The following is a 26925-nucleotide window of genomic DNA, read 5'->3' as shown; positions in this document are numbered from 1 at the left end:
CTGTTCTGCAAATCCCAAGTTCTTCCGAGGTCATGGGCGCTCACGAGCTTCCTGGCTTCCTTTTCAAGAAATTTCTCCTTGCGGCCTGCTGCGCTATGTTCCACGCTCAGCGAGTGAAGTCAACCCCTCCCCCGCCCCCACCCTCCCGCTGCTAACGGCTCCAACCCGCTGCTACCCGCTCCCACTCGCGTCCCACTCTACCTCCCGCTGCTATCCGCCTCGACTCGCGTTTCCCCAGAGATGCCGAGCGTTGGGCCCTGTACTAGAGCTCTCTCTCTCACTTCCCGGGCTCTCTCCACTTTTCGCAGCCTGCTCGCTCGCCCGGCTCCCCTCCCTTAAGTAGATTTGATCGGTTATGGTTAAGTAGATTTGATCGGTTTTTGGGCTTCAGGGGGAGATACAGTTGTGTATCGTCTGTGTAGCAATGGAAGGAAATGCCGTGTCTTTGAATGACTTGGCCTAAGCGGAGCATATACACGGAGAAGAGAATGGGGCCAAGGATGGAACCTTGTGGAACCCCGCAGCAGAGGCTAGCTGGGGAGGAGAAAGAGTTGCCTATGCTAGTAGAGAAACTCCTACCTTTGAGTACACTACACCCATCCCCCCCTCCCTTCCCCCCACTCTTCCCCCCTCCTTTCCCCCCCCCTCCCCTCCCCCCCCCTCTCTACCCCCCTCTCTACCCCCCTCTCTACCCCCCCCTCTCTACCCCCTACCCTCTCTCCCTACCCCCTCCCTCTCTCCCTACCCCCTCTCTCTCTACTCCCCTCTCTCCCCTCCCCTCCTCTCACTCCGCATTTCACCCACGCTCCCCCTCCTCTCTCTCTCCTCTCCTCCTCCCCACTCCACCTCCCCCTCCCTTATCCCCTCCCCCCCTCTCCCCACACTATCTCCCCCCTCTCTCTCCACCCCTCCCCCACCCCTTTCTCACTCCCCCCCTCGCCCCCTCCTCTCTCTCCCCCTCCTCCCTCCCCCCTCCTGCTCCCTCCCCCTCCCTTTCCTCCTGCTCCCTCCACCTCTCACCCCCCTCCCCGTCTCCCCCTCTCCACATCCACTCTATCCAAGCCTTTAACTATTCTGTATGTTTCAATGAGGTCCCCCCTCATTCTTTTACACTCTAGTGTATACAGGCCCAGTGCCAACAAATGCTCATCATAGGCTAAGCGACTCATTCCTGGGATCATTCTTGTAAACCTCCTCTGGACCCTCTCCAGAACTTCATTAGATATGGTGCCCAGAATTGCTCACAATATTCCAAATGTGGCCTTACCAGCACCATCACCATTACATCCTTGTTTTTTGTATACAAGCCCTAAGCAAGCTAGCATTGAGTTTGCTTTCTTTACTACCAATTCGACTTGCAGATTAACTTTTTGGGAATCCTGCACCAGCACTCCCGAGTCAGGTTGCACCTCCAATTTCTGGATTTCTCTCCCATCAGAAAATAGTCTTCGCCTTTATTCCTACTACCAAAATGCATGAGACCACACTTTGCTACACTATATTCCATCTGCCACTTCTCTGCCCACTGTTCCCACCTGTCCAAGTCCTTCTGCAGAATCCCCAGCTTTCTCTACACTACCTGCCCTTCCACCTACATTCATATCATCTGCAAACTTGGCCACAAAGCCTTTAATCCCCTTGTCCAAATAATTAATATACAATGTGAAAAGTAGCAGCCCCAGCATTGTCCCATGGTGTAGCTTTATGCCTTTCAAAGCACGTCCTTCTTCCAGCAGTCTGCAGTAGGGTAGATTTTGCATGGTCAGTAGAGGAATAAGATTGAAAAGCTTTTCTTTTCCATGTTCTGATGAATTAAATGAGCCCGGAAAGTGCTCCGAATCGTGAATTAGATAGCACTGTATTACAGATGTTCTTGCATAATTCAGACAGCTGAATGGCTCATTAAGTTAAATGTTTATCTCTTCATCTATTCAAATTAATCAATTTATTTTGGGAGCACCTTCTCACTTGGTAAAGCCTACAAGTTATTCATATTAGCACATGCAAATATATAAGCCTTGACATTATATATTCAATTGTTATTTCTATGTAATGAGAAAATGCACCCTGTACAACCTATAAAAATACAACAACCTGGCCACACTGTAGTCCATGGGTTCATAGATCCATAGATCTGGGATATGTCTATATTTTGGGAAGGACACATGGATATGGGCTTTTTAAAAATGCATTAGAGCATTGCAAAGGCCTTAATGAACAAGTATAACATTGTTATTCATTGTTTCAATTAGATTCTGTAATTGTAACCAAAAAGAAAGAAGCTGAAATTCAGATATCAGTGTTCTAAACTTGTGAGCGCTGCAAAACATTGCTTCTGTAAGCAATTTGATACTTTGTATGTTTTTAATAATATGATCTATTGCTGACTAGCAATGATTGGCAGATGGTTGGACAAAGGCCAGAGATGAAAAGTCAAAAAGTGGAGATAAGGTGATTAAGATAGAAGAGGCGCAAAATGTGAAATCAGTAGAAGAAATAGGTTTCTTTCAGACAACAATTTTTGAAATAGTCCTTCCTTAAATGTCTGATTTTAGTTTAGTTTAGAGATACAGCATGGCAATAGACCTTTGGCCCATCGAGTCCACGCCAACCATTGATCACAACTATATAACTAAAGGTCTCATTTTGACCACTTCCTGTCTGCGCTGTATATTGATTTTAGAAAATAAAACGCTACGATATATCGCTATGATTTTTGGCCATCTTACTCACAGTCCTCCGCTGAGCCAGCCCCAAGGATTTTTCCGATTGATGAAAAATAAAAAAAGTTATGAATGTTTAAAACATCTTGAGATCAACTGATTGGTCCTCTCGCCTGTCAATCACCATGTTGAAGGTAACGCCCAAAATGGTATGAAATTACATTTGAATTTGGTGGCCTGCACTCTGCTTGAAATGGTACAAAAATGAATTTGGTGGCCTGCACTCTGCTTTAAATGGAATTTCAAGGAATAGTCACGTGTGAATTGCCAGCCCACCAGCTGTGAGTCAATCAACTGCCAGCCCACCAACCGTGAGTCAGCTGCCAGCCCAACAGCCATGGGTCAGTCAACTGCCAGCCCACCAGCCATGAGTCAGTCAACTTCCAGCCCACCAGCCATGATTGAGTGAACTGCCAGCCCACCAGCCATGAGTGAGTGAACTGCCAGCCCTCCAGCCATGAATGAGTAAGTGAACTGCCAGCTCACCAGTCATGAGTGAGTGAGTGAGCTGTCAGCCCACTTTGGCCTACCTGAAACCACTCTTTCCGGCCCACAAGGCCCCTGTTAGCCCAGAAACCAGTCGCTTTTGCCCAAAATGCCCGTATTAGCACAGGAGGAGCATTTTGGCCCAACAGGCCCATGCCAGGCCAGGAAAAGTTCACAAAAAGTGCCTTTCACTGAGATTTAACTCTTTTTGTTTTAAAGTCCCTTCCACCATCAGGCATGTACTAGCCCAGGAGGAGAACCTTCGGCCCATCAGTAAGTATTGCCCCTGTAAGTATTAAACCGCACCCCAGTATTTTTCTCCCTACATTGGCTCTCTGTGAGATCCAGGCCAGGATAGACTTTCATCCTTCATTGCTGTGATCTGTAGAAAAAGATGAAAATGACCAGCCCTGGGTAACTGAGCTGGCAGCACACCAGAACCTGAGTAACTGAGCTGGCAGCCTACCAGATCCGAGTGACTGAGCTGCCAGCCTACCAGGCGTGAGTGTCTGACGTGCCAGCCCAATGTCCATACTAACCCTCTGGAAACCAGTCCCTTCGGCCCACAACACCCATACTAGCGATCCAGAAAGCAAACCCCCCTCCACTGGCCCCCAATATTGGAATTGGTGGAGAGGTGGAAAATTGCGTTGGGGAACCAGCCCTCCCGTGTGAACATGGGACCCGATGGGTCCCACTTAGTCTAGTATATACTAGTTCTACGTTATCCCACTTTCACATTTTACACACTAGGGGCAATTTACATAAGCTAATCAACTTACAAACCTGCATATCTTTGGAATGTGGGAGGAAACCGGAGCAGCCAGAGAACACCCACACAGTCACAGGGAGAACATATGAACTCCGCACAGATAGCACCTGCAGTCAGGATTGAACCTGGGTCTCCGGTGCTGTTAGGCAACAGCTCCACTGCTGCACCACTGTCCTGCCATTCTGCCTCAATGGAGAATGAGAGAGAGCAAAGAGGATTTACTGGAATTATGTTTGTACTGCAAGTATTAATATAATGACAGATTTCACAAACTTGTATCTAGAAGGGGAAATTTGAATAAACTTTTAAATGTAGTAGTTGACCAAGTGCAGACCCGCGGCATCACACTCACATTAACCACCCCCCCAAACACACAGGTGGGGTGAGTGAGAAGAGGGGAGGGACGGGAGAGGAGGAGGAAATGGGACAGAAGGAATAGGAGAGTGGGTAGGGGGTGAGAGAGGGGGATGGGGAGAGAGATGTGGGGGAGTGAGGGAGGGAGGAGGGAGGGGGGGAGGGGGACAGGGGTGGGGGGAGAGAGGGGGGAGAAGAGTGGGGAGGGAGAGTGGAGGGAGAAGGGGGGAGAGAAGTGGAAGAGTGGGGGGGAGGGAGGGGTAGATGGAGTGGTGGAAGAGGGAGAGAGGGGTAGGGGGAAGGGGGAGGGGGGGCGGGTGGAGAGGGAAGGGGGGTGGGGGAGAGAGGGATGGGTGGGAGAGGGAGAGGGGTGAGGAGAGGGAAACATAGAAACATAAGATTCTATAAGATCCCCCCTCAGTCTTCTAAATTCGAGCGAGTACAAACCGAGTCTATCCAGTCTTTCTTCATATTAAAGTCCTGACATCCCAGGAATCAGTCTGGTGAACCTTCTCTGTACTCCCTCTATGGCAACAATGTCTTTGGGCATTGGGCATTGTGACATCACACAATGGAACGTTCACCATGCGGCTGGGGCTGGTGCAAAGGCATATGTAAAAGTATCAATTCCGAATGGACATCTGCGAGCATTGGGCATTGTTACATCACACGATGAAATTAATCAAAAGGCAGAAAGGCAGCCGGACGGAACGCAGGCGACAGGCACAGACTTTTATATATTAACCAGACCAAGTGCAGACCCGTTGGGTCTGTTTCCCCAACGCGCGTTTGGGGCAGGGGGCTGGGGGGTGAGGCGTCACACTAACCCCATGGGAGACGTGGTCCTCCAGGGTGGGAATCTGGCTGGGGCTGGTGCACAGCCATACATGTAAATGGATCCATTCCGATTGGACATCTGTTAGCATTGTGCATTGTGACATCACACGATGGAACGTTCACCAGTGGCTGGGGCTGGTGCAAAGGCATATGTAAATGGATCCATCCCGGTTGGACATATGTGAGCATTGGGCATTGTGACATCACACGATGGAAAACAAATCAAAAGGCAGACAGGCAGCCGGACGGACGCCGGACGCTGGATGGCGGCAGCCAGAGTGTTTTATATAATAACTAAACCAAGTGCAGACCCGTTGGGTCTGTATCTCCAACGGCGTTTGCGGGGGGGGGGGGGGGGGGTGGGGGGCTGTGGCATCACACTCACATTAACCACCCCCCAAACACACAGGGGGGGGGGGGGGGGGGAGAAGAGGGGAGGGAGGGGAGAGGAGGAGGAGGAAACGGGACAAAGTTTGGGGAAAGGAGAGCGGAGTAGGGGGTGCGAGAGGGGGATGGGGAGAGAGATGTGGGGGAGGGGGGGATGGGGAGGGAGGGTAGAAGGGAGGGATAGAGGGGGAGAGGGGTGGGGGGAGAGAGGGGAAAGAGTGGGGAGGGGAGAGAGTGGAGGGGAAAGGTGGGAAGAGTGGGGAGGGAGGAGGAGGGGGGTAGAGGGAGTGATGGAAGAGGGACAGAGGGGTAGGAGGAAGGGGGCGGGTGGAGAGAGGGAAGGGGGTGGGGTAGAGAGGGAAGGGGTGGGGGGAGAGGATGGGTGGGAGAGGGAGAGGGGTGAGGAGAGGGAAACATAGAAACATAGAAATTAAGTGCAGGAGTAGTCCATTCGGCCCTTCGAGGCTGCACAACCATTCAATATGATCATGGCTGATCATCCAACTCAGTATCCTGTACCTGCCTTCTCTCCATACCCCCTGATCCCTTTAGCCACAAGTGCCACATCTAACTCCCTCGTAAATATAGCCAATGAACTGGCCTCAACTACCTTCTGTGCCAGTGAATTCCAGAGATTCACCACTCTCTGTGTGAAAAATGTTTTTCTCATCTCGGTCATAAAAGATTTACCCCTTATCCTTAAATTGTGACCCCTTGTTCTGGACTTCCCCAACATCTGGAACAATCTTCCTGCATCTAGCCTGTCCAACCCCTTAACAATTTTGTAAGTTTCTATAAGATACCCCCTCAATCTTCTAAAATCTAGCGAGTACAAGCCGAGTCTATCCAATCTTTATTCATATGAAAGTCCTGACATCCCAGGAATCAGTCTGGTGAACCTTCTCTGTACTCCCTCTATGGCAACAATGTCTTTGAGCATTGGGCATTGTGACATCACACGATGGAACGTTCACCAACTGCTGGGGCTCCTGCAAAGGCATATATAAATGAATCCATTCCGATTGGACATCTGTGAGCATCAGGCATTGTGACATCACACGATGGAACGTTCACCAGGGGCTGGGGCTGGTGCTGCTTCTATGGGTGAGAAGCCAGTTTATTTTTGAAATATTGGGGTGGGGGGGGGAGAAGGATTTGATTAAAAACGTGTACTTAAACACGACAAAATGTAATGAGGAGCGGATACTTAGAAAGAAAAGTGAAATCTCTACCGAAATGGAAAAGATGTCGGCGATTCTGCGTCTGGTTTCGGAGTTGCAGGGAATCAAAGGAAGAAAGGCGGCCGGCAGCCGTCCATGTAAATGGATCCATTCCGATTGGACATCTGCGAGTATTGGGCATTGTGACATCACACGATGGAACGAATCAAAAGGCAGAAAGGCAGCCGGACGGACGGCAGGCGGCAGCCACAGACTTTTATATATTAGACTAGACCAAGTGCAGACCCGTTGGGTCTGCTCCCCCAATGGTGTGATCCCCCAACCCAATATTCCACCATGCACCCGTCTCCTCCAACGGAACTGAACCCGTTCCCAAATGTAAGATTCCAGCACTCCCCTGCCTCCCTCAGCAGTGGATTGAAAAAAAATTCCAATTGCACCTACCCTGCCTGCTGCAGCAGTTCCAATTGCAATACCAATTGGCCCTCCCCCTCCTGTTGAAGCACTTGCTGTGATATCCCATTGAGGTGAAAAGTTCAGAGTGTTCCTGTCTTGCAACTTTGTTTTGAAGTGTGTTGGAAGCTGATAGGAAGGAGTGTATTGGGCATTGTGACATCACACGATGGAACGAATCTAAAGGCAGAAAGGCAGCCGGACGCCGGACGGCAGGCGGCAGCCACACTGTTTTAATATGATAGATAGATAGATAGATAGATAGATAGATAGATAGATAGATAGATAGATAGATAGATAGATAGATCGAAAGAAAATATGTTAGGTATAATCCATTTCTATTGGTTTGAAAATCCAGGCAAAGGGAGAAAAATAAAAAATGTAGAGTTGGGACTTTTAGATCGTAGGTTGTAGAAATGTGGTAAACTCCTCATCAATTGGCAACTGCTGCTTGATAGGTTTCTCAGATTTGTTATATCTGCAATTTAACTTTTGGCTTGCTAAATAATTAATTTTGGATCAAAAATTGATGGGACTTTTGTTAGTGTATGCCGCGAAGAGATGTGGAATATGACAGGTATGTGAGGAATGTCACAAAACAGTCAGGTTGTAACTGGGTATACAACAGGCCGTGATACTGTTGACATACAATTTAACCCTTATTGGAAATAATCAAATACGAGGGAGAACAGCTGTTGGGGGAAGAAATCGACAACCCAGCAGTAATGTACAAATTCTTGTGGGGGAAGGAAAAGGATTTGTCTGAAAATGAAGTCTGATAGATCTGGGGTAACCAACAATAGGAGTTTTTCTGTTCACTGTAAACAGAGTGATAGGCAGAAAAATGTTATCTTGGATACATGCCTTTACCTTCCAAAGGACACAAGAAAAATGCCACAGTCTTGCAATGGCAACACAGAAACCAATCCCAGGCAACATGGGGTCTGTTTCACTCCTCCATATGTTTATAGAGTGTGATTAGCAGCTCAACCATCTTCATCTGCTTCATCAATGACCTTTCTTCCATTGTAAAGTCAGAAGTAGGGATGTTTGCTGATCATTGCATGCTCAATACCGTTCATGACTCCTCAGATAATGCAGCTGTCCACATCCAATTGTAGCAAAATCCAGACCTGGTTTGATAGGCGGCAAGTAACATTCATTGCACTCGCTGACATTCAAAAGCATTACTCTGCTGAATCTCACACTGGAAATATCCTGTGAGCTACCAATGAACAAATACTGAACTGGAGGAACCTTCTAAACAGTAGACGGACGTCAGAATTCTAGAGTGACTCACCTCCTTACTCCCCAAGCCTGGAAACAAGTGACAAGGTTCAAGTCAGCAGTGTGATGAAATAATTTCCACTTGCCTGGATAAGTGCAGCTTCAGCAATAATCAAGACGCTCAATACCATACAGCCCGCTTTGTAGGAGCCCCATTCATAACCATCAAAGCACTCCATCTCTGAAGCATAGCAGCAGCAGCAGCAGCAGCAGCAGCAGCAGCAGCAGCAGCAGCAGCAGCAGCAGCAGCAGCAGCAACAGTTTGAACCATCTACAGGGTGAACTGCAACTCACCAAGAATCCTTAGACAGCACTTTCCAAACTCACAACCTCTACCAGCAAGGAAGTCAAGGGCAGCAAATGCATGGGAACATCACCATCTGGAAGTTGGCACCAAGCCATACACAATCATGGAAATATATTGATGTTCCTTTATTGTTTCTAGGTCCTACAACTCTATCCCTAACAGGATTGAGGGTATACCCACACCCAAAGGCCTGTAGTAGTTCAAGAGGGCAGCTTACCACCACCTTCTAAAGAGCAATCAGGAATGGGTAATTAAATGCTGGTTCAGCTTGCGAATAATAAAATAAATTATTAAAAAAATAAACATGACTTAACTGAATCTGGACAAATGCAGAATCAAATGTTCTTACAGCTTTTGGTTATTAGCATTTGTGAAAGAAAGCTACAGATGGATTCCCCAAAAGTTTCAAAACTGTGACTCACAAAGTTCCTCAAACTTGTTTCCACTAAACTATTGCTTTTTATAGATTTTCATTGAGGTATTGAAACAGAGGAACAGGGATCTACACATCTGCAGATCCCTGAAAGTAGCAGGACAAGCAGGTAAGGAGTCTTGAAGGCATATAGGCATGAAGGAACGCATATGCCTATAGTTCTTAGAATTTAAGAGTAAGGATGTCATAATAGGCTTCATAGATGAAGTGGGAGTATAGGATAACAGGGAATCTCACTGTGACATGTCACAAATGATAATAAAGTGTCATTCATTCACTCATTCAGTTCACCAGCACAATAGTGTGAGAAGGATAGAAATGTAAGAAATCACATGTAGGAGACAGCTTCCTGCGTCTGAGGCAAAATGCTGTAAGTTAGGGAGGTGGGGGGGGGTGGGGGGGGGGGGGGGGGAGAGGGAGGGGGAAGGGGTGCAGTCTGATGGGGGTTATTTTGAAGGAAGAAAGATGGGAATGTAGAGGGATCACAAAGAAGCTATGTGGTAGGCAGGTTCATGCCTAATATTATGCTGTTGTTCGGCCTTTCACCTAGATAATGTCTTCAGTGCTAGGTCTCTACTTAATATTCTACTTAATCTTTTGGAAACCAATGCCCTGGGATCTTTTATTCAACTGGGTGATATAATATTCCTGGTTGTCTGGTTGAACTGACATGAGCCTAACGGCTTTCTTTGTCAGTACTTACCTTTGGATGTTGGAATAATTAATTTTATTATGTTATTCATTTGCAGGTAATCCAATCTTATTAAAATTACTGCATTTGCATTCCACCCAACATATGGCCGTGTCAGCAATTTATCTGAATACAATTAAAACATTTGGTCTTCAGACAATCTCTGAGGCTCAAGGAAATGTTTAATTTGAAAGATTCATGTCCACAGCAAAGCACTTCAGGGTAATTTACATGTAAATTATTTTATAAATATGCTCTGCCTATCAAATGTTCCACGCAAATGACTATATCTCCATATGAGCATATGAAACCAAAAAGGCTAATTACAGAAGCAGTGTAGTGATTCAGCTTTGAAACCCATGGCCCACAAAATGCTAATAAGTGTGCAACAACCCTTATTAGTGGCTGTTCTGGTTTTGGAAGTAGTGATGGTTTTGTTGACTCAGCCAAAAGTATTTTACAAGTACACCAATAAGACAGCCGGTCAGACAGTATTTATGAGACGACAGAGCGAATGTTTCAGGTTGAAGAATCTTTGTCTGACTTGGGAAGGAGAGGAAAGTGATTCATTAAGCTGCAGGGAGGGTGGTGGATGGGCCTGATAAGGTAAAACCAGGCATGGTAAAGCCTTGGGCTTATGCTGTAAGCAACGTTACCTGGTCGATACATAAATGGGAGCAGTTGGAGAGTGAAAACATGGACACAAGAACATTGTCAAAATAATAACGGAGAAATGGCAAAAAGCAGAGAAAGAAGATGTCCAGCAGGTTCTCAAGTTACGGAAAAAAATAAAGAAAAAAGGAGAAATATCAACAGCAACTTGTCCTGGACAAGCCATATCTTGGCAGTAGCCAAGAAAGCACAAAGCACACCAACGTCTCTACTTCCTTAGAAGGCTGAGGAAGTTTGCGATGTCCCAACAACTCTCACCAATTTCTACAGTTGCACCATAGGAAGCATTTTATCGGCATGTATCACAGCAGGGTTGGAAACGGCTCCATTCAAAACCACAATAAAATGCAGAGAAATGTGGATGCAGTGCAGACCATCACACAAATCAACGACCCTTCCATTGACTCCATCTATAGTCCATGCTGCCTTGGCAAGGTCACCAGCATAATCAAGGACGGAAGTCAAAGACAATGCAACCCTCAATTTTTATCCTTCAAGGTACTATCAAGTTAACATCGAAGTACATTTTCAGTCAAGCTTAAAATCCTGCAGAAGTGTCAGTGAGGTCACCATGTAATTCTCGGCAAACCAGCAATATTATTATTTTTGTCTCAGCAGCGAGTAAGCACATAATCATTGTGTTTGTTGACTTTCCAAACAAAACATGTGATAACGATGGACAGAAGAAAGTCAACTGCTCCAATCATTCTACAACCAAACCATCAGAATCCACATAATATTCTGTCAGCACAAAACCGTCTCATAGAAAACATAATTCTAGAAGCGTCACTTGATCCAACCCTTTCTATTCCTTTTCCTATTAAGGATCGTACAATAATTCCAGGAAATAAAAATGACCATACTAACTTTTATGTGGGAAACAGATGGTAAATTTCAGGGATAAAAGCAGAACTTCAATTCTCATCATTTAGGCTGAATAGGAAAATGAAGAACAATAAATGTTTGCAACTGAGACAACAATTTTTAACATTTTGTGTACAAGTCATCGGGTTCGGTAGTGTCCATTTATTGGCTGCCACAAATGGCATTATGAATCAAAGCAAGCTTTCAGGAAACTGCTTGGCTCAATTTTCACAAAAGCAACGTCGTATATTGTTAGTAATGGATGAAAATATATTTGCATTACTCAAATTAACAAGAGTAATATGTTTTGCAAGTCTTGGCAGAAAGGTTTGTGGGATAAATCAGATGTGGAGTTGATTTAGCTTTCAATGAATGGATCCATAGTGCAGAACACAGCAATGGGCACTGGTTGTTCCACTAGCAGTCAATAAATATAAAAATCCTGTTTTGATAGAGCATCAGGCATACCTCTTCATCACTAGCTAGCCCTTGGCTGCTTTGGATTAGGTGTAACCTTGAGTTGTGAGAAACAGGGTAAGTATATTGGTGAGTGTCATGTAACGTGTTTGGTGATCAGTAAGAGCTCAGTGATACTGTTTGCTAAATCGTGGCAGCAGGCAAAATCTAAAAAAATATGACGTGAGACTTGCTTTGGGGTTATAAGAGTATGATCAAACTGTGTGTTTCATTTATGAGATTTGGTGGATGAGTGATGGGGCTTCAGAGCATAGGTTATAGCATTTCAGGTACTTTCAGCGATTGCCGAAGCGTTGCCCGTGTTCAGGTAATTACAACCCCATTTGAATTCCATTGTCTTCTTCACTTCTTCCTGTCACATTTTACCTCCCTTTAGGGAATACTAGAATAAGTCACACGGGAGGCCTGGTCCCCCCCAACGCAACACATTCCCCAACGCAATATTCTACCACTCACCTGTTCCCCCAACACGTGGGGGGGTTTGTGGGGGATGGGGGGTGGGGGGGGGAGAAGGGGGGGGGGGGGGGATGGGGGGGGGGGGTAGGGGGGGGGGGTGTGTGGGGGAGGGTGTTGGGGGGGCGGGGGGAAAGGGGGGGAGGAAGGGGGTGGGGGGGGGGAATGGGGTGGGTGGGAGGGGGGGGGGGTGGTGGGGGTGGGGGATTGTGGGGCAGCTCATAGGGGGCTTACCCGGGGAAAGCAGGGGGGGAAAGGGGGCTCTCGGGGGGCCTCACGCAGCAGATGCAGGTACTCCTTACCCCCACCTTCGGCTCTCGGCCTCAGCAGTAGATCCCGGTCCCACTCCCACTCCGGCTTCACTCAGAGGCTTCCGCTTCAACTCAGCAGCTTCCGGCTGGTCGTACTGGTTGCCGCAGAAGCAGCCCACAGGATGCTTAGTCTTTGCGGGCTGCTGACTCTCCGCAAGCTGCTCAACACACTGCGCCCCTTCAGCTTTTTTATTCTCCTCGCCGCGTTAGTGACAGCGGGCTCCGGAAGGTGCTGTTTTTATGATTTTTAAACCTTCATAACTTTTGTACTATTTCACCGATTGGAACAAAATTTACTTGACTTGCAGCAGAGAAGAATGGTGAGTAAGGTGGCGAAAAATCGTAGTGCTATGAGGGATCGTTTTTGCGCAAATTTAAATACCACGCAGACCGGAAGTGGTCAATATGAGAGTTTTAGTAATAGTATAGAGAGAAAGGTGGTTTAAGTCTTGGTTGCTTCTCATAATTTTAGACCCTTGTTGAGAAATGCAGCCAATGAACAGGCACTATCTACTCACTGCCCTGATCCTGTTCCTACCATACTTAACTCCTACTTCTGCCCCCTACTAGCCCCAGCTCTTATTCAATTTATGTTAATCAAATCTGACTAACGTCATCCCAAACTGCAACTATAACACACTCTTTAGTTTCCTGCATAAAACATTATAGATTTTGGAGTGATATTTTCGAAATATTTACAAAATTATTCAAGATAAGAATAGAACCTAATGCTGAAATTATTATATTTGGCGTAATGGAAGATGGGAATAAATTGAACACATCTCAAATTTTATTTTCTAACTATGGTTTAATAATAGCAAAAAAAAGTAATACTTAAATTTTGGAAAAATACATCAATACCAACGCTTAAAATGTGGATTGCAAGTATGTTGGACACCGCACATCTTGAGGAAATGCGATTCCTCCTAATGGATAAATCAGACCAATTCATAACGAGTTGGTCTCCATTTGTTGTCTTTTTGGAATCATATGGTGCAACACAATTGTAAAAAATAACTGTTTCAGGACTGGACGAGGGTTGGTCAAGATTATAAATAATGATCTCCTTACTTTTTTAAAAAAACTTTTTTTTTTTTTTAATGTTTTATTCTCTTTTTTCTATTTTCTTTTTCTCAACTTTCTTCACTCATTCGTCTTTTTTTATTTTTCTTCACACACTATATATCTCACGTCTTTCTATCCTTTACTATCTAACTTCTTTTTCTTATTCTAATCTTTCTTTAATATAACAAAAAAAAAAAAGAAGCTGTACATAAAATGTATTATGAAAATATATATTAGGCACTTCGGTGCCATATGATTGTACTTACTTCTAATAAAATAAAATAATAAAATTTAAAAAAATCTGACTAAAGTTGTTTGTTGGTCTCTAAAGGGCCTGTCCCACTTAGGCGATTTGTCAGCGGACTGCCGGCGACTGTCAAGCTCGCAGCACTCGCCAGAAAAAACGGGAACTGGAACAGCGACTGTCAGAGTAGAACACACACACACACCCACACACACACAAACACACACACACACACACACACACACACACACACACACACACACACACACACACACACACACACACACACACACACACACACACACACAAACACACACACACACACACACAAACACATCACAAAGGCGTGCGCCAGGGAAAGCGGGGGAGCATTGTCTGAAATTCACATGGTGCAAAGCCAAGGTGATAGAGACGCACAGCACGATGAACAGGAAGGTTCAGTTGGCTAGCACAGTGTGCGGTAAGTGGTTTAAAAGAAGGTGGGATGGGGGGAGGGAAGGGGGGAGAAGAGGGGAGAAAGAATGGAGCCAATTTTAAGAAGCCAGACAACTTTTAATAAGCCAGAGATACACAGATGTGAAGTTTGGGCATTTAACATTACCGGTCGGTTTTCGTTGGTTCTGAAAACTCGTACTAACATTTTTTTTCCCTAATGAGCCCATGAAAATGACCTGTCAGCAAAGGTGATTAACTAAAACTACCTACGACTATATCGATCACCCATAACTACATGGCGACCCCAGTACAACTGAACCTACGACTACAGGATTATCGATTTTCTCCACTGCGACCAATCTGTTGAAAAATTTGCGGCGACCATAATGAGGCTGCGACTAGTTCCCAGAATGCGGGAACACCTCGCGACAATGAAGGAGACTTACCAGAGACCACCAGCGAACATGTGGGGACCGTGTGGCGATCATGAGGCGAGCGCAGAGTCTCCTGCACTCGCCTAAAAAATCGCCGAAGTGGGACAGGCCCTTAATATTTCTCCTCTTTCAATCCTCATCTACTTTTCCTCAATGTTTCTTCATGAAGAAATCACAGGGAAGTAGTTGGCTTCTACTTTTCAGCAGGTATTTTTGGTGAATTTCATGTAAGCGGAGAACAAAATTAAGGACCTTTTTCCAACTATATAATTGCAAGGAAAGCCTCGGTCAAATTAAAAAAAAAAGTTCTGGCTAAAGGTATCAGGGGGTATGGAGAGAAGGCAGGTACAGGATACTGAGTTGGATGATCAGCCATGATCAAGTTAAATGGCGGTGCAGGCTCATAGGGCCGAATGGCCTACTCGTGCATCTATTTTCTATGTAAGTAGAACCTACATGAGAACACAGCATTTGTCCTGACAGCAGGTATTTTTGGCTGCATAGGTAAAATATGATACATCATTGATGGCAATTGTATTTCCATATTATGTCAGAGTAGAACACATTTGGATGGAGCAAAGCAGCACTGTTGTCAACATTAATGAAGATACTTTGTGAAAGGGAGGGAGGATTAGAAAGGAGGAAAAGGACTATATTAACAAGTTACTGGGAGATTAATAGAATTAGTCTTGACCGTAGCTCATGTCTTCTTGGGGTTGAGCCTGCCTTGACATTCCTGGAACCTGGCTGCTGCCTCTTGAGACTGGCCCAGCTGACATCCCTTCATTAAATTACAAATGTGCACGTGAACATGCGCAAAACACCAGTTTATCATATATACTCTTAATCAGAGCAACTATGCCATAAAGTCGATCACTGAGGAAAACTACTCTGCAGGTCTTTTCTCACAATAATAATTGTAAACATATTAAATCATATATTATGCAAACCAATATTTTTTCCCCTCATTGGGCTTATTACGTCCTTAATTATTTTCTTCCTCAGAAGTTAGAGGAGGCAAGGATTTTCAATCAAGCCTTTTTTCTACCCATTGCTGTCCACCCATTCTACATCTTTCAGCTTGTGAAGATTCTAGTTGATGAGTTAATTTTCCATGGATTTCCAATGTCCACACAAATGCATGTGAAGGATGGTAGGGTTGGCAGAAGCCCAAGTAAGAACTGAAAAGGGAGAAGTATTAGGAAGGAAAAGTCTGCACATGAATATTAATATTGATATTAATGTTCATTTGGCACTGTTGAGCTTTCTGTTTGAATAAAAGTAACTTGCAAACACCCAATTTGGATTGGTCACCAGTCTCTCCTTCCCATTAATGAACCTGCAAGTGAAAGTAAAGTTCACTACTTCTTTTCCTGGCTTTGTGCTCCATCTGCTATGTTCCTCTATTATTTTCCACAGACTTTCCCTGCAGAAAACGAGGGCAAGGGTGATTTTTTTTTTCGAGGAAGTGAGTTGAAACGTGTCAGGTTTTCATAAATAATGGAGGTGGTGAATCTGCAGAGTTGCAATAAGAATGCAAAGACAATCCTTACACAATATTAAAATGGATGTGTACAAAATAAGTAGAGGAAGAGATGTCAGGAGCAGATGGAGGGTGAATAACTATTTATAATTGAGGAAAGAATGTTTGTGGAGCGAAGAGAAGAATTGAAAGTGGAGTTTTGAAACAAACAAGAGTTTGAATGAGATTAATGTAGAGATGACAAGGAAGCCTTATTCTTGCTTAGTCATCTGGTCATTCACTCATAATTCAACATCTTCCTAGCTACACAATATCCAGCTGGTTGTCTTATTGTATACAATCTTAATAACCACCTTCATTGCAAATTGCCTGATAAGAACCTTGGGAATGCCTTGACAAGGTGTTGGAGAGAGAAAACATTCCTTCAGGTCTCATAACCTCCACAGGTCGTCAGAGAAACATCTGGAAAAGTGGGAAGTGGGTCCTAGATTCAATCCTACCTCAATCTTTTGCACTTTGGGAGCTGCATGACAACTTAAAAGTCCAATTGCCAATCATAATTGAAATTGAATGGTTCATGTATTTGATTCTGCAGTTAAACTGGGATGGTAGTCCATCCTGATTTCTTGATTAGTACTGGTATCAGATGTTATGGGGAGAAGGCAGGAGAATCGGGGTTAAGAGGGAGAGATAGACCAACCATGATTGGATGTGGATTAGACTATATGGGCCGAATGGCCTAATTCTAAACTTATTCCTTATGATCCTTATGAGATCCAGAAGTTAAAATAGCCCTTTACAGCCAATGGAATCATGGAGATGCATGTTAAAGGCGGTTGATAATATTACACACATTTACGACACAGATCCATAATGAGCATACATCACCGAAGTTGATTTCTGTGTCCCATAATTTATGCAGGCTTAATAAAGATGGGGAAGGAATACAAGTGGAAATAATTTATTTTTATCTTTGGTTAAAAAACAAACGGTGTTTATCTGCCTCTATACCCACAAAATCAAATCCTTAAAAGCTACTATTCACATCCACGTCAACACAATATCAGGACACAGTAATCTCTGAGGCAGGAAAGTTACAGTCAGCTCTGTCCATGGTCATAGAATACATGTGTTTACCAATCACTTCTAAAATGTAGTTAACTGTTCCTTATGTAGTTTACAATATTAGATAGTTCAATGGATTGAAACAAACAATATCAAACCTCTTAAATCTGGTGCAGTGACATATTTACTTTAATTTAATTTGCTCCCCAAACCTGCTCATGTTCAGTCTGTAAGCTGTTTCAGAATGATGGAACATAGCAATCCAATAAGTGTGAGATGTGCTTTGCCAGAAATTGAGGATTTAGATTGAGCTTTGCTCTCCTTCTTTATATTCACCCAGAGTGCCAGTGGCCAGTCAACTTTAATCAGTACAGCACCAGCACAACACATTCATACAAATGCAGTGGGTGTGATACCTAATGCCTTTGTCACTACTTTGTAACAATTAGGAACAGAATTCTTTGCTGCACTGCGGTGGCGATCAGTGTTGGAATTCAAAGTATGTTCAATTCTGCCTCCAGAAGACAACGTGCACCATTTTGCATCTCAGCTGAGCTTTACAACCTGCAGCTAGAACATTCAAATATGGCACTTGAATTTTGCTGGCAGAGGAACAGAAAATCCAGTCACGCTGAGAGCATTTTAATGCAATACATTGTCAAATTCAGGATTGTCAAAATAGCTCCTGAATCAGGCATTTTAGAAATTATGAAAATAACCTCCATCTGTAAGTATGTGAATAAAATGCCTGCAGCCATGAGAAAAATTCCAGGCATCACATGGCAATATTTATAACAGTGTATCTGGTTCTAAAGGAATTGAATGTGGGGTGAGTGATGTTCTCTAACCTTCCATCAACATTACTATTGGCAATATGTTAATACAGTACATTCCATTTTAATCTTTTTATACTGAAATATATAAGATTAGGTATAAAGAGTGAAAACAGTAATGCACTGATGCTTTTGTCCTGTTGTAGTTCTAATCCAATCACAGTTCTGGTAAAGTAACCAAGACACTTATTGTTTTATTGCATAAAATGTACAGCATAAGTGCTTCCAATGGTTTACATATGATGGACTCTCTTTCATTATGTGGTTGGATGGGATCTTCCTATCTTCCTTTCCCACACTACTGTGTCAAGGGGACATGCTCTGAACTCCTGCCCTCCCACTCCCCACTCTCACTCCAACACTTTTCCGCTGAAACATTCCTGGCATGTTAAGAGAAAATACCCCAGGTCTGAATCTTAAGCCATCCACTGAATATTGTTCACAGACCACCCACCCAACAGTTACTACAGTCTAAAACTAACCCTTAAACACTAAATTAATCCAGCATTATTTCTATTTAATTCCTGGGATTGTTTAATTTAGTTTAGTTACGTTTAGAGACACAGCGTGGAAACAGGCTCCTCAGCTAACAGATTCCGAATTGACCAGTGATCACCCATGCACCAGCTCCATCCTACATAGTAGGGACAATTTTTACATAAGCCAATTAACCTACAAACGTGCACATCTTTGGGATGTGGGAGGACACCGGAGCACTCATAGACAAACCATGCAATCACAGGGGGAACCTACAAACTCTGTACAGACAGCGCCCCTAGTCAGGATTGAACACAGGTCTCTGACGTTGTAGAGTACAACTCCACCACTGCACCACTGTGCCGCCAAATTGTCTAGTGATGATATTTCTAGCACTGAAAATATTCCTTCCAAACTCTGCAGTTCCAGCGAGATTCCTTGATAGGCTTGGCGATCGCTTCGCCCAACACCTCTGCTAGGTTCGCAATAACCAACCTAATCTCCCGGTGGCTCAACACTTCAACTCCTCCCATTCCAAATCCGACATTTCTGTCTGGGCCTCCTCCATGGCCAGAGTGAGTCCCACCACAAATTGGAGGAACAGCACCCCATATTTCGCTAGGGTAGTTTACACCCCAGCAGTATGAACGTTGACTTCTCCAATTTCAGGTAGTCCTTGCTTTCTCCCTCCTTCCCCTCTCCTTCCCAGTTCTCGCACAGCCCACTGTCTCCGCCTCTTCCTTTTTTTTCCCCACACCCCCCAGACATCAGTTTGAAGAAGGGTCTCGACCCGAAATGTCGCCTATTCCTTCACTCAATAGATGCTGCCTCACCCACTGAGTTTCTCCAGCTTTTTTGTCTTCCTTGATAGAAGAGTTTGATTAAAAAGCTGCAATATTCCTGTGCTGTGAATGGCTGTTGTTATCTAAATATTCTTTCTGTAGCTGTGAAACACCAGTCTCAGTAGGTCACCGTCCATTCTCCATTGACCTTGGCAAGGTAACCTTATAAGGGGCATTGAAAGCAGTTTCTTCTTGTTTTTTTAAGTAGTGGGAAAATAAATCCAATGATTTTCCATTTGAAACTACATTACTGTCAAAGCTCACAAAGTTTACATTTCATCTTTATTTATCCAAGTGTTTAAATTAACCAGACCTGAGCTGAGTGCAATGATACAATTTTGGGATCCTATGTAAGAGAACACCAGATTGATCCAAACAGTCAATGTGTTATTGACATGTCAAATTGTCATTAAACATTCTTCCTGATTCAGATGCTACTATTTGGATCACCCAGGTTAAAAAATATAATTGTATGTTTTTGAAGGATAAAAATTGGGATTTGCATTCATCAAAGCACGTGGGAATACCAAAAACAAACAATATCATAACCAAATGAAGGCAAAAGCATCGGGCTACAGTAATTAATTATTGAGGTATGTTTTAAAATAATAGATAAAAAAAGTATGGGGCACCAAAATAGAAAACATATATGATAATTCCCACAATAGAAAAGCCTTGAAGATAATTCCCAACTGCATGCACTAGAATTCAATATTAAAATTCTTAAGTCTTTGTCAATTTGCAATTTATCACATGTATCATTGATTTATCAACAGTGTATATTGCTGCTATGGAACAGCTTTTCAAGTCATCCTTTTTGTTGCCACTTCAAAAAGCACTGCTGGAAAGAGCAGTAAATGTTCAGAACTATATATTTAAAATATTTTTCTATCTCTTACCTCTTTATCAAAACATAAAATGCTAGAGGAACTCAGCGGGTCAGGCAGCATCTGGGGAGGGCATGGACAGACGAGGTTTGAGTCATGATCCTGCTTACCTCTGTATCCTACTTCTCTAAGCAATTATATGCGATCCATTCACAAATAAACATGCTCGAATAATTTCAGTATGACATTCTGGAGAATAGTTGTTGATCCTTAACATCAGTTCTATTTTTCTATCTACAGATGCTGCCTAACCTGCTGGGGATTTCCTGTATTTTTTCTTTTTATTTCATATTTGATATATATGTGGTATTTTATTTTTGGATCAGTGCTGTGCTATTGCAAAATCTGTATGGATAATAAAAACATGGAATTAAATTATTTACAGTCTTTCTTGCAGGAAAACCAATTCTTAATGATTACATGATATGAGGCACTGCTTACCGTTTTTGATTCATTACTTTTCATCTCTCCACTGTTAAACGCATCCAAGGAGGAATTTGGACCAACAGATGAGGAATTCTGTGTTACAAACAGAAACAATATTTGTGCTATGTGTAACTTTTCTGTCATTACCAAATATAACATGCACCACTTGCAGTTGTACTGTCAACGTTTCCCTTTTGGTCTGAGCTATTAGATGACGATCCGTTTCTTCTGGAAGTTTCCTTTCGTCATTTCTATTTCCTGTAGTCTCAATCTATTTTTCACGTTGCGTGGATTCACATCACAAAACCTATTGGCATTTTAATGATCTATGTACAAGTATCTCTGAATCTCAAAATCTAAAATGTTTCTAACATCACACTTTAGAAAATATTCTGGCCTGAAAACATTGCAGAATCTGAAGGTGTGAGAGAAATGTGACTTTCTATCCATAACTTGTTTATAAATATTTTCAAGATTAGCAGTCCCAATGATATCCGTGGAATGCTATTGGTCATGTCCTGTCAGTTAGAGTACCCGTTCATTCATCTTATTCTCTCTCCTGCTGCTCATCATTTTCCTATGCAGTTCAATGTCTTAGACATAGCCTTTAATTCTATGAGCTTCAAATTTATGTCATATCTCTCGGAAGCAATTTTATAAAATACTTACCAGAGGTCTGTATAAAAATCTACCCACAGACATTCTGCTGTCCTTTATTTAATTCTTCAAAAAATTCATTGGTTTTGCCACGTGTGACATCCTCTGTCTGAAGTGAACATTTTCATGATTTTCTCTCAATCGTTATATATTCTAATAATTTATTGGTAACTAATGTTAGATTCTCTCACTTCAGTTTCCTGGGTTTCTTACATTAAAAGAGTACTGCGTATATTTCTAATCTATAGAGATATTTCCAGAATCAAAATAATTTTAGGAATTTACAGTTAGGGTACTTGCAATGTTTACAGGTGTTTCATTTAAGATCCAGTGACATAAACCATCTTGTCCATGAAGTTAGTTTCATTAGCATTATTGTCATCATTATTATCTTGCCAAAATACCTATTGATGAATCCTGAATATGCAATCTGCTGAGCTTTTTCTTCATTGGAAATACTGCAGCTTTTCCATTTATCAACTTATTTTAATTTACAATATGATACTGCCAATTTTCAAAGGGCCCTTAATGCTTCTGACTCATGTTTCTTCCTAACAACCTTAAATTTTTTTTCGCATGGTTTGAATAAACATAGCATGACTTATTCTGTGCTCCCTTTTTGTAACGTTTACCATCTGTGAACGTTTTTGTTGTTCCTCGTTCTCTCCCAGTCACTAGGATCTGGCATTAGAATGTAAACACATAATGCTGGAGTAACTCAGTGGGACAGGCAGCATCTCTGGAGAGAAGGAATGGGCGACGTTTTGGGTCGGGACCCTTCTTCAGACATTCCCTCTGGCATGAGAATGTTGGTTTACTTTTATACTGTTCCTTAACCCTTCAGTATTTTTTCGGACCTGCAGTTATTGCCTTTTAAGGATATAAACGAAATCTCTCAAAACGCTTGACAAATTGGCCCGACAGGCCGAATAAACCTTTTTTGTGTCGTTATAAAAATATGTTTGACTTCTTTGAAGAAGTAACATATACTTTGGAGAAAGGAAGTAGTGTATTGATTTCCAGGAGACTTTTTTTTAAATAAGGTGTCACATCAAAGGTTTTTGTGGAAAATAAAATTTCATGTTTGGGCGATAACAAGTTGGCATGGTTAGAAGGTTGACTGACTAACGGTGAGCAGAAAGTAGGTATCAATTGATGAAAATAAACAAAACTGCAGATGATGGAAATCTGAAACAGAACCAGAAAATGCTGGAAATACTTAACAGGTCAGGCCGCATCATTGGGAAGAGAAACAGAGTCACTGCTTCCAGTCAGAGATCGTTCATCAGAACTGAAAAGCGACTAAAGAAGCTTGTTAAGCAGCTTGTAAACAGCTGTTTCTGTTTCCAGTTAGCAAGATGGAATGAGTTGTGTGCCACAAGCATAATTTCTCTTTGATTCCACTTGAAACTTTGCCTAGTTATCTTAAATCTTTCCATGTGCCCTATTATAGCATTTAAAAAAAGATCCTCATGATGTCAAGGTAATTGGCCAATAATTTCGCACTTTCTGTCTCCGTCATTTTTTAATGCAACAGTTTCCCAAATTTTGGAATTGCTGCAATTCTAGAGAAATAAAAGCTACTCACCAATTAACTCACTAAATACCTTTTAAATCATTGGGACCATGCTATAGTTTTCCATATATCTTATAACCTAACATTTTTATCTAAAGTAGATCAATTTAAGATACATTTCCATTAAATCAGATTTTTACAATCTTACTAATCATTAAATTTGATCAGTTTTATTAATCATAAATTCATTCCATTTAAATTGTCCAGTTCATAATTTATATCTTGAATTCAGTTGCAAGTATTTCAGAACTAATGCGTCCCTAATTTACAGAAGTGCAACACAAAATCTAAATATGCTTCTCAATCCTGGAATGTTCTAACTATGCAAATACTTCTATAAATGGCCATCAATTGAAGCTCTGCAAAATTAGTTGATCTTTTCCAGTTACCCTTTAAGGTAAGGCTCTTGCAGTAAAATTTTACTGATCTCACTGGCAAGAAGTTACATAAACACTGACTGGGTTCTCCAACCATACTCTAAAATATGACATTGCACACTCCTGCTTTTACTTATTTGCTATTTATAGTCTTCAGCCTAATATCAGATGGTACTAAAGCCCCTGTCCCACTTTCACGACCTAAATCGCGACCTCTGATGACCTTAAACGACCTAAAAAAAAATTCAAGGTCACGGTAACCTACGACCTCCTACGACCTTCCACGACTATGTGTACGACCTCCCACGACTATGAAGAAGACCTCCTTCGACTATGTTGAAGGCTGGATTCGGCTATGTACGTATGACTGCTGTTTGCAGTAGCCCTTTTGCTTCAGCAGCCTTTTAAGAAAGGCAGAAGGGGAACAGCAAGGGTGAAGAGGAAGCACCAGAAGAGGTCTCAATGGGTGAACGGAGATGATGTGATGGACTGTCCCAGTACACCAGATGACTGGAAGAGAGTGGCGCTAGGCTTTGACAAAAGATGGAATTTTAAGCACACGTGTGGGGCAGTGGATGGCAAGCATGCCATTCTTTTCCCTGTCCCTGTACCCCTCATTTTCCTTTTCATACAGGAGAACATTCTGCTGGTCCCCCTCCTGCTGCCTGGTGAAGGTGTAGGGCATAACCTTCCCCCAACCCTCCCTCCCTCACCACCAATGGGGCATCTGCTTCTGATGCTGTGTCAGACACAGGAGAAAGGGCTGCTTTGCTGCCTTCAAATGAGGCATTGAAGGATGGGGGGTGGTGGGGACATACTACCACCCTGGTCTACTCCTCCAGGGGTCTCTCATGCAGAGTCCCAGCCTACTCAACCTCTCCCTATAGCTCTGGCCCTCTAGTCCTGGCAACATCCTTGTAAATCTTCACTGTACCCTTTCCAGTTTGATGACATCTTTCCTATAACATGGTGCCCAGAACTGAATACAATACTCTGAATGCGGCCACACCACCTTCTTATGCAACTGCAACATGACCTCCCAACCTCTATACTCAGCCTGACCCGCTGAGTTACTCCAGCACTCTGTGAAACGTCACAGAACAGGGCAAGATTTGCAAGTTTGCTGATGATACAGGCTTTCCTCTTATAGCTGGTGATTTCTTGCATGCCCTTCCAAACTGAAGAAGAGTCACTAGCTGAGAGCTCTATCCTGGTTTTAAGATGCATTTTTGGCTAGGACAGGTTTAGATGGATAGGGCCAAACGCGTGGGTCACACCAAACAAACACAGCATTAGATTTACATGCTCCTCAACTTTTCAGAGTACCTTTTCCATTTCCATTTCAAGATCGGGGGGGGCGCAAATATGCGTCGCCGATAGCCTAATCGTTAAAGAGTTAAAAGATAACCTAATCGATAAAGAGCTGAGAAGAGGAATTCTCAGTATTTCAGTATTGTTATCAAGGAAAAGAAAGCAGTTCCAATTGTTTGATATTATTTGATATTGTTTAAAATTATTATATTAAAATCATATGGAGCAGAAATTATAATAGCTCTAAAACCTACCTTAATTTTGCAATCTCACTAAAGATAATCCCCCTTTCCCTCTTCCCTCCCCCATCTCTCGCTCCCCTCCCTTCCTCTCTCTCTCTCCCCCTCCCACATCCCCCCTCTTTCTGGCGGGGGGGGGCCCAACGGGGGGGGAAGATGCCCAGCGGGGGTGGCGTGGGCCCAGTGGGGGTGGCGTGGGCCCAGCGGGGGTCAGCGGGAGTGGCGTGGGCCCAGCGGGAGTGGCATGGGCCGGATCCGATAATATGCTTTCCGCCGTCTCACATGCTGCTTCCTGTCTGTCAGAAAGCTGGTGATCCCCGACAGAGGGTTCAAGCACAGTATCTGGCCATGGTTTGAATGCAGAGCTAAATCAACAAACAAAATCCTCTCATTAGGTCGGGGTGGCGGGGGTGACGTGGGCCCAGCGGGAGTGGCATGGGCCCGGCGGGGGTGGATTGGGCCCAGCGGGGTTGGCGTGGGCCCAGCGGGGGTGGCGTGGGCGTGGGCCAGGGGGGGTGGCGTGGGCCCAGCATAGGGGGGTGGCATGGGCCCAGTGGGGGGGGGGGGCGTGGGCCCAGCTGGGGATTGGGTGAGCCTTTCGGATCCAGCAGGGGTGACATGGGCCAGCGGGCGTGGCGTGGGCCCAGCGGGAGTGGCGTGGGCCAGCTGGATTTTTTATTTTTCCGAATTTTTATTTTTTCGATTTTTTTCCTCCCCGGGATTTTTTCCTACCCCGGGGGAAAAAGTGGGGTGCGGTCGCACCCAACGCACCCCCCCTTCGGACGGCCATGAATATACCTAAGAATCAACCATGGAACAATCATCAGAATTGGAGGAACAGCACCTCATAATTCATTCGGGGAGCTTATAACCCAGCGGTATGAATATTGACCTCCAACTTCAAGTAACCCTTGCTTTCCCTCTCTCTCCATCACTCCCAATCCTACTTCTCCGACCAGTCTGACTGCCCTCCTGATTAAATTTTACAATTTATGCCTCGTGGTCACCTTCCCCTAGCTGACAATGATCTATTCTACATATTCCTTGATGTTCATCCCCTTTAATCTCTAGTTTTCAAACCTTACCGTTCCATATCTCTCGTTTCCCTCTCCCCTGACTCTCAGTGTGAAGAAGGGTCTCGACTCGAAACATCAACCATTCCTTCTTTCAGAGATGCTAGCTGTCTTGCTGAGTTACTCCAGGATTTAGTGTCTATCTTCAGTGTAAACCAACATCTGCAGTTCCTTCCTAAACAGAATTCATGTGATATGTGGGGTAAATCTAAGATGTAGTGGGCAGTGATTGTAAAAATTGATTACCAGCTTGCACTATTCCCTTGTGCCATTTCTTAAATCTTTCTTGCAGAGGTTAATTTGGTCTGAGAAAGGATTGCTATCACATCTAAGTGCATAATCCATCTTCCTTCTTTAATTGGACATTTTCACATGGCTGTCTTGCAGTACTAATTTCAAAGAGCTGCAATGCGTTTGCTGGCACACAAAGAATCAAAAAACCTTGACATCGACAAAAAGTCTCAATGTGTTTTAAATAATTAATTATTTATGGGCAACCATATTCTAAAAATGATCAGTTAATCTATTGTGTTTGGCAATTTGGGTTAAATAATATTTATACTTGATATTTCTGATAGGTGAGCAACTGGAATTGGAGACTGGGGTTAATCTGATGAATTACAATCACAACAGTAGCATTCCATGGAATTGGAGACTCCAGCGTGGCAATGCACTGTCAGCAGAAATTGTATACATATATTGTATGTCAAGTTAAGTCAAGTCACATTAATTTATATAGCGCATTTAAAAAACAACTCTCGTTGGCCAAAGTACTTTACATTTGTTATAAGAATAGTATAAAACAAACCACAT

General features: G+C 43.5%; 1 protein-coding gene across 6 annotated transcripts in view; it reads right to left on the bottom strand.

Annotated features, from left to right (window-relative positions):
- dlg3 (discs, large homolog 3 (Drosophila)) overlaps nucleotides 1-26925 on the bottom strand; it is a 389240-nt gene that overhangs the window by 311389 nt on the left and 50926 nt on the right. For all 6 annotated transcript variants that reach the window (XM_055643654.1, XM_055643656.1, XM_055643657.1 and 3 more), the window contains one exon: nucleotides 20895-20972. In XM_055643654.1, coding sequence (XP_055499629.1) covers nucleotides 20895-20972 — 78 coding nt within the window. The remainder of the gene's footprint in view (nucleotides 1-20894; nucleotides 20973-26925) is intronic.

Source organism: Leucoraja erinacea, chromosome 12, assembly GCF_028641065.1.
Source record: "Leucoraja erinacea ecotype New England chromosome 12, Leri_hhj_1, whole genome shotgun sequence".
Lineage (NCBI taxonomy): Eukaryota > Metazoa > Chordata > Chondrichthyes > Rajiformes > Rajidae > Leucoraja > Leucoraja erinaceus.
Note: the sequence above shows the minus strand (reverse complement) of the source record. Positions and strands in the feature narration are given on the sequence as shown.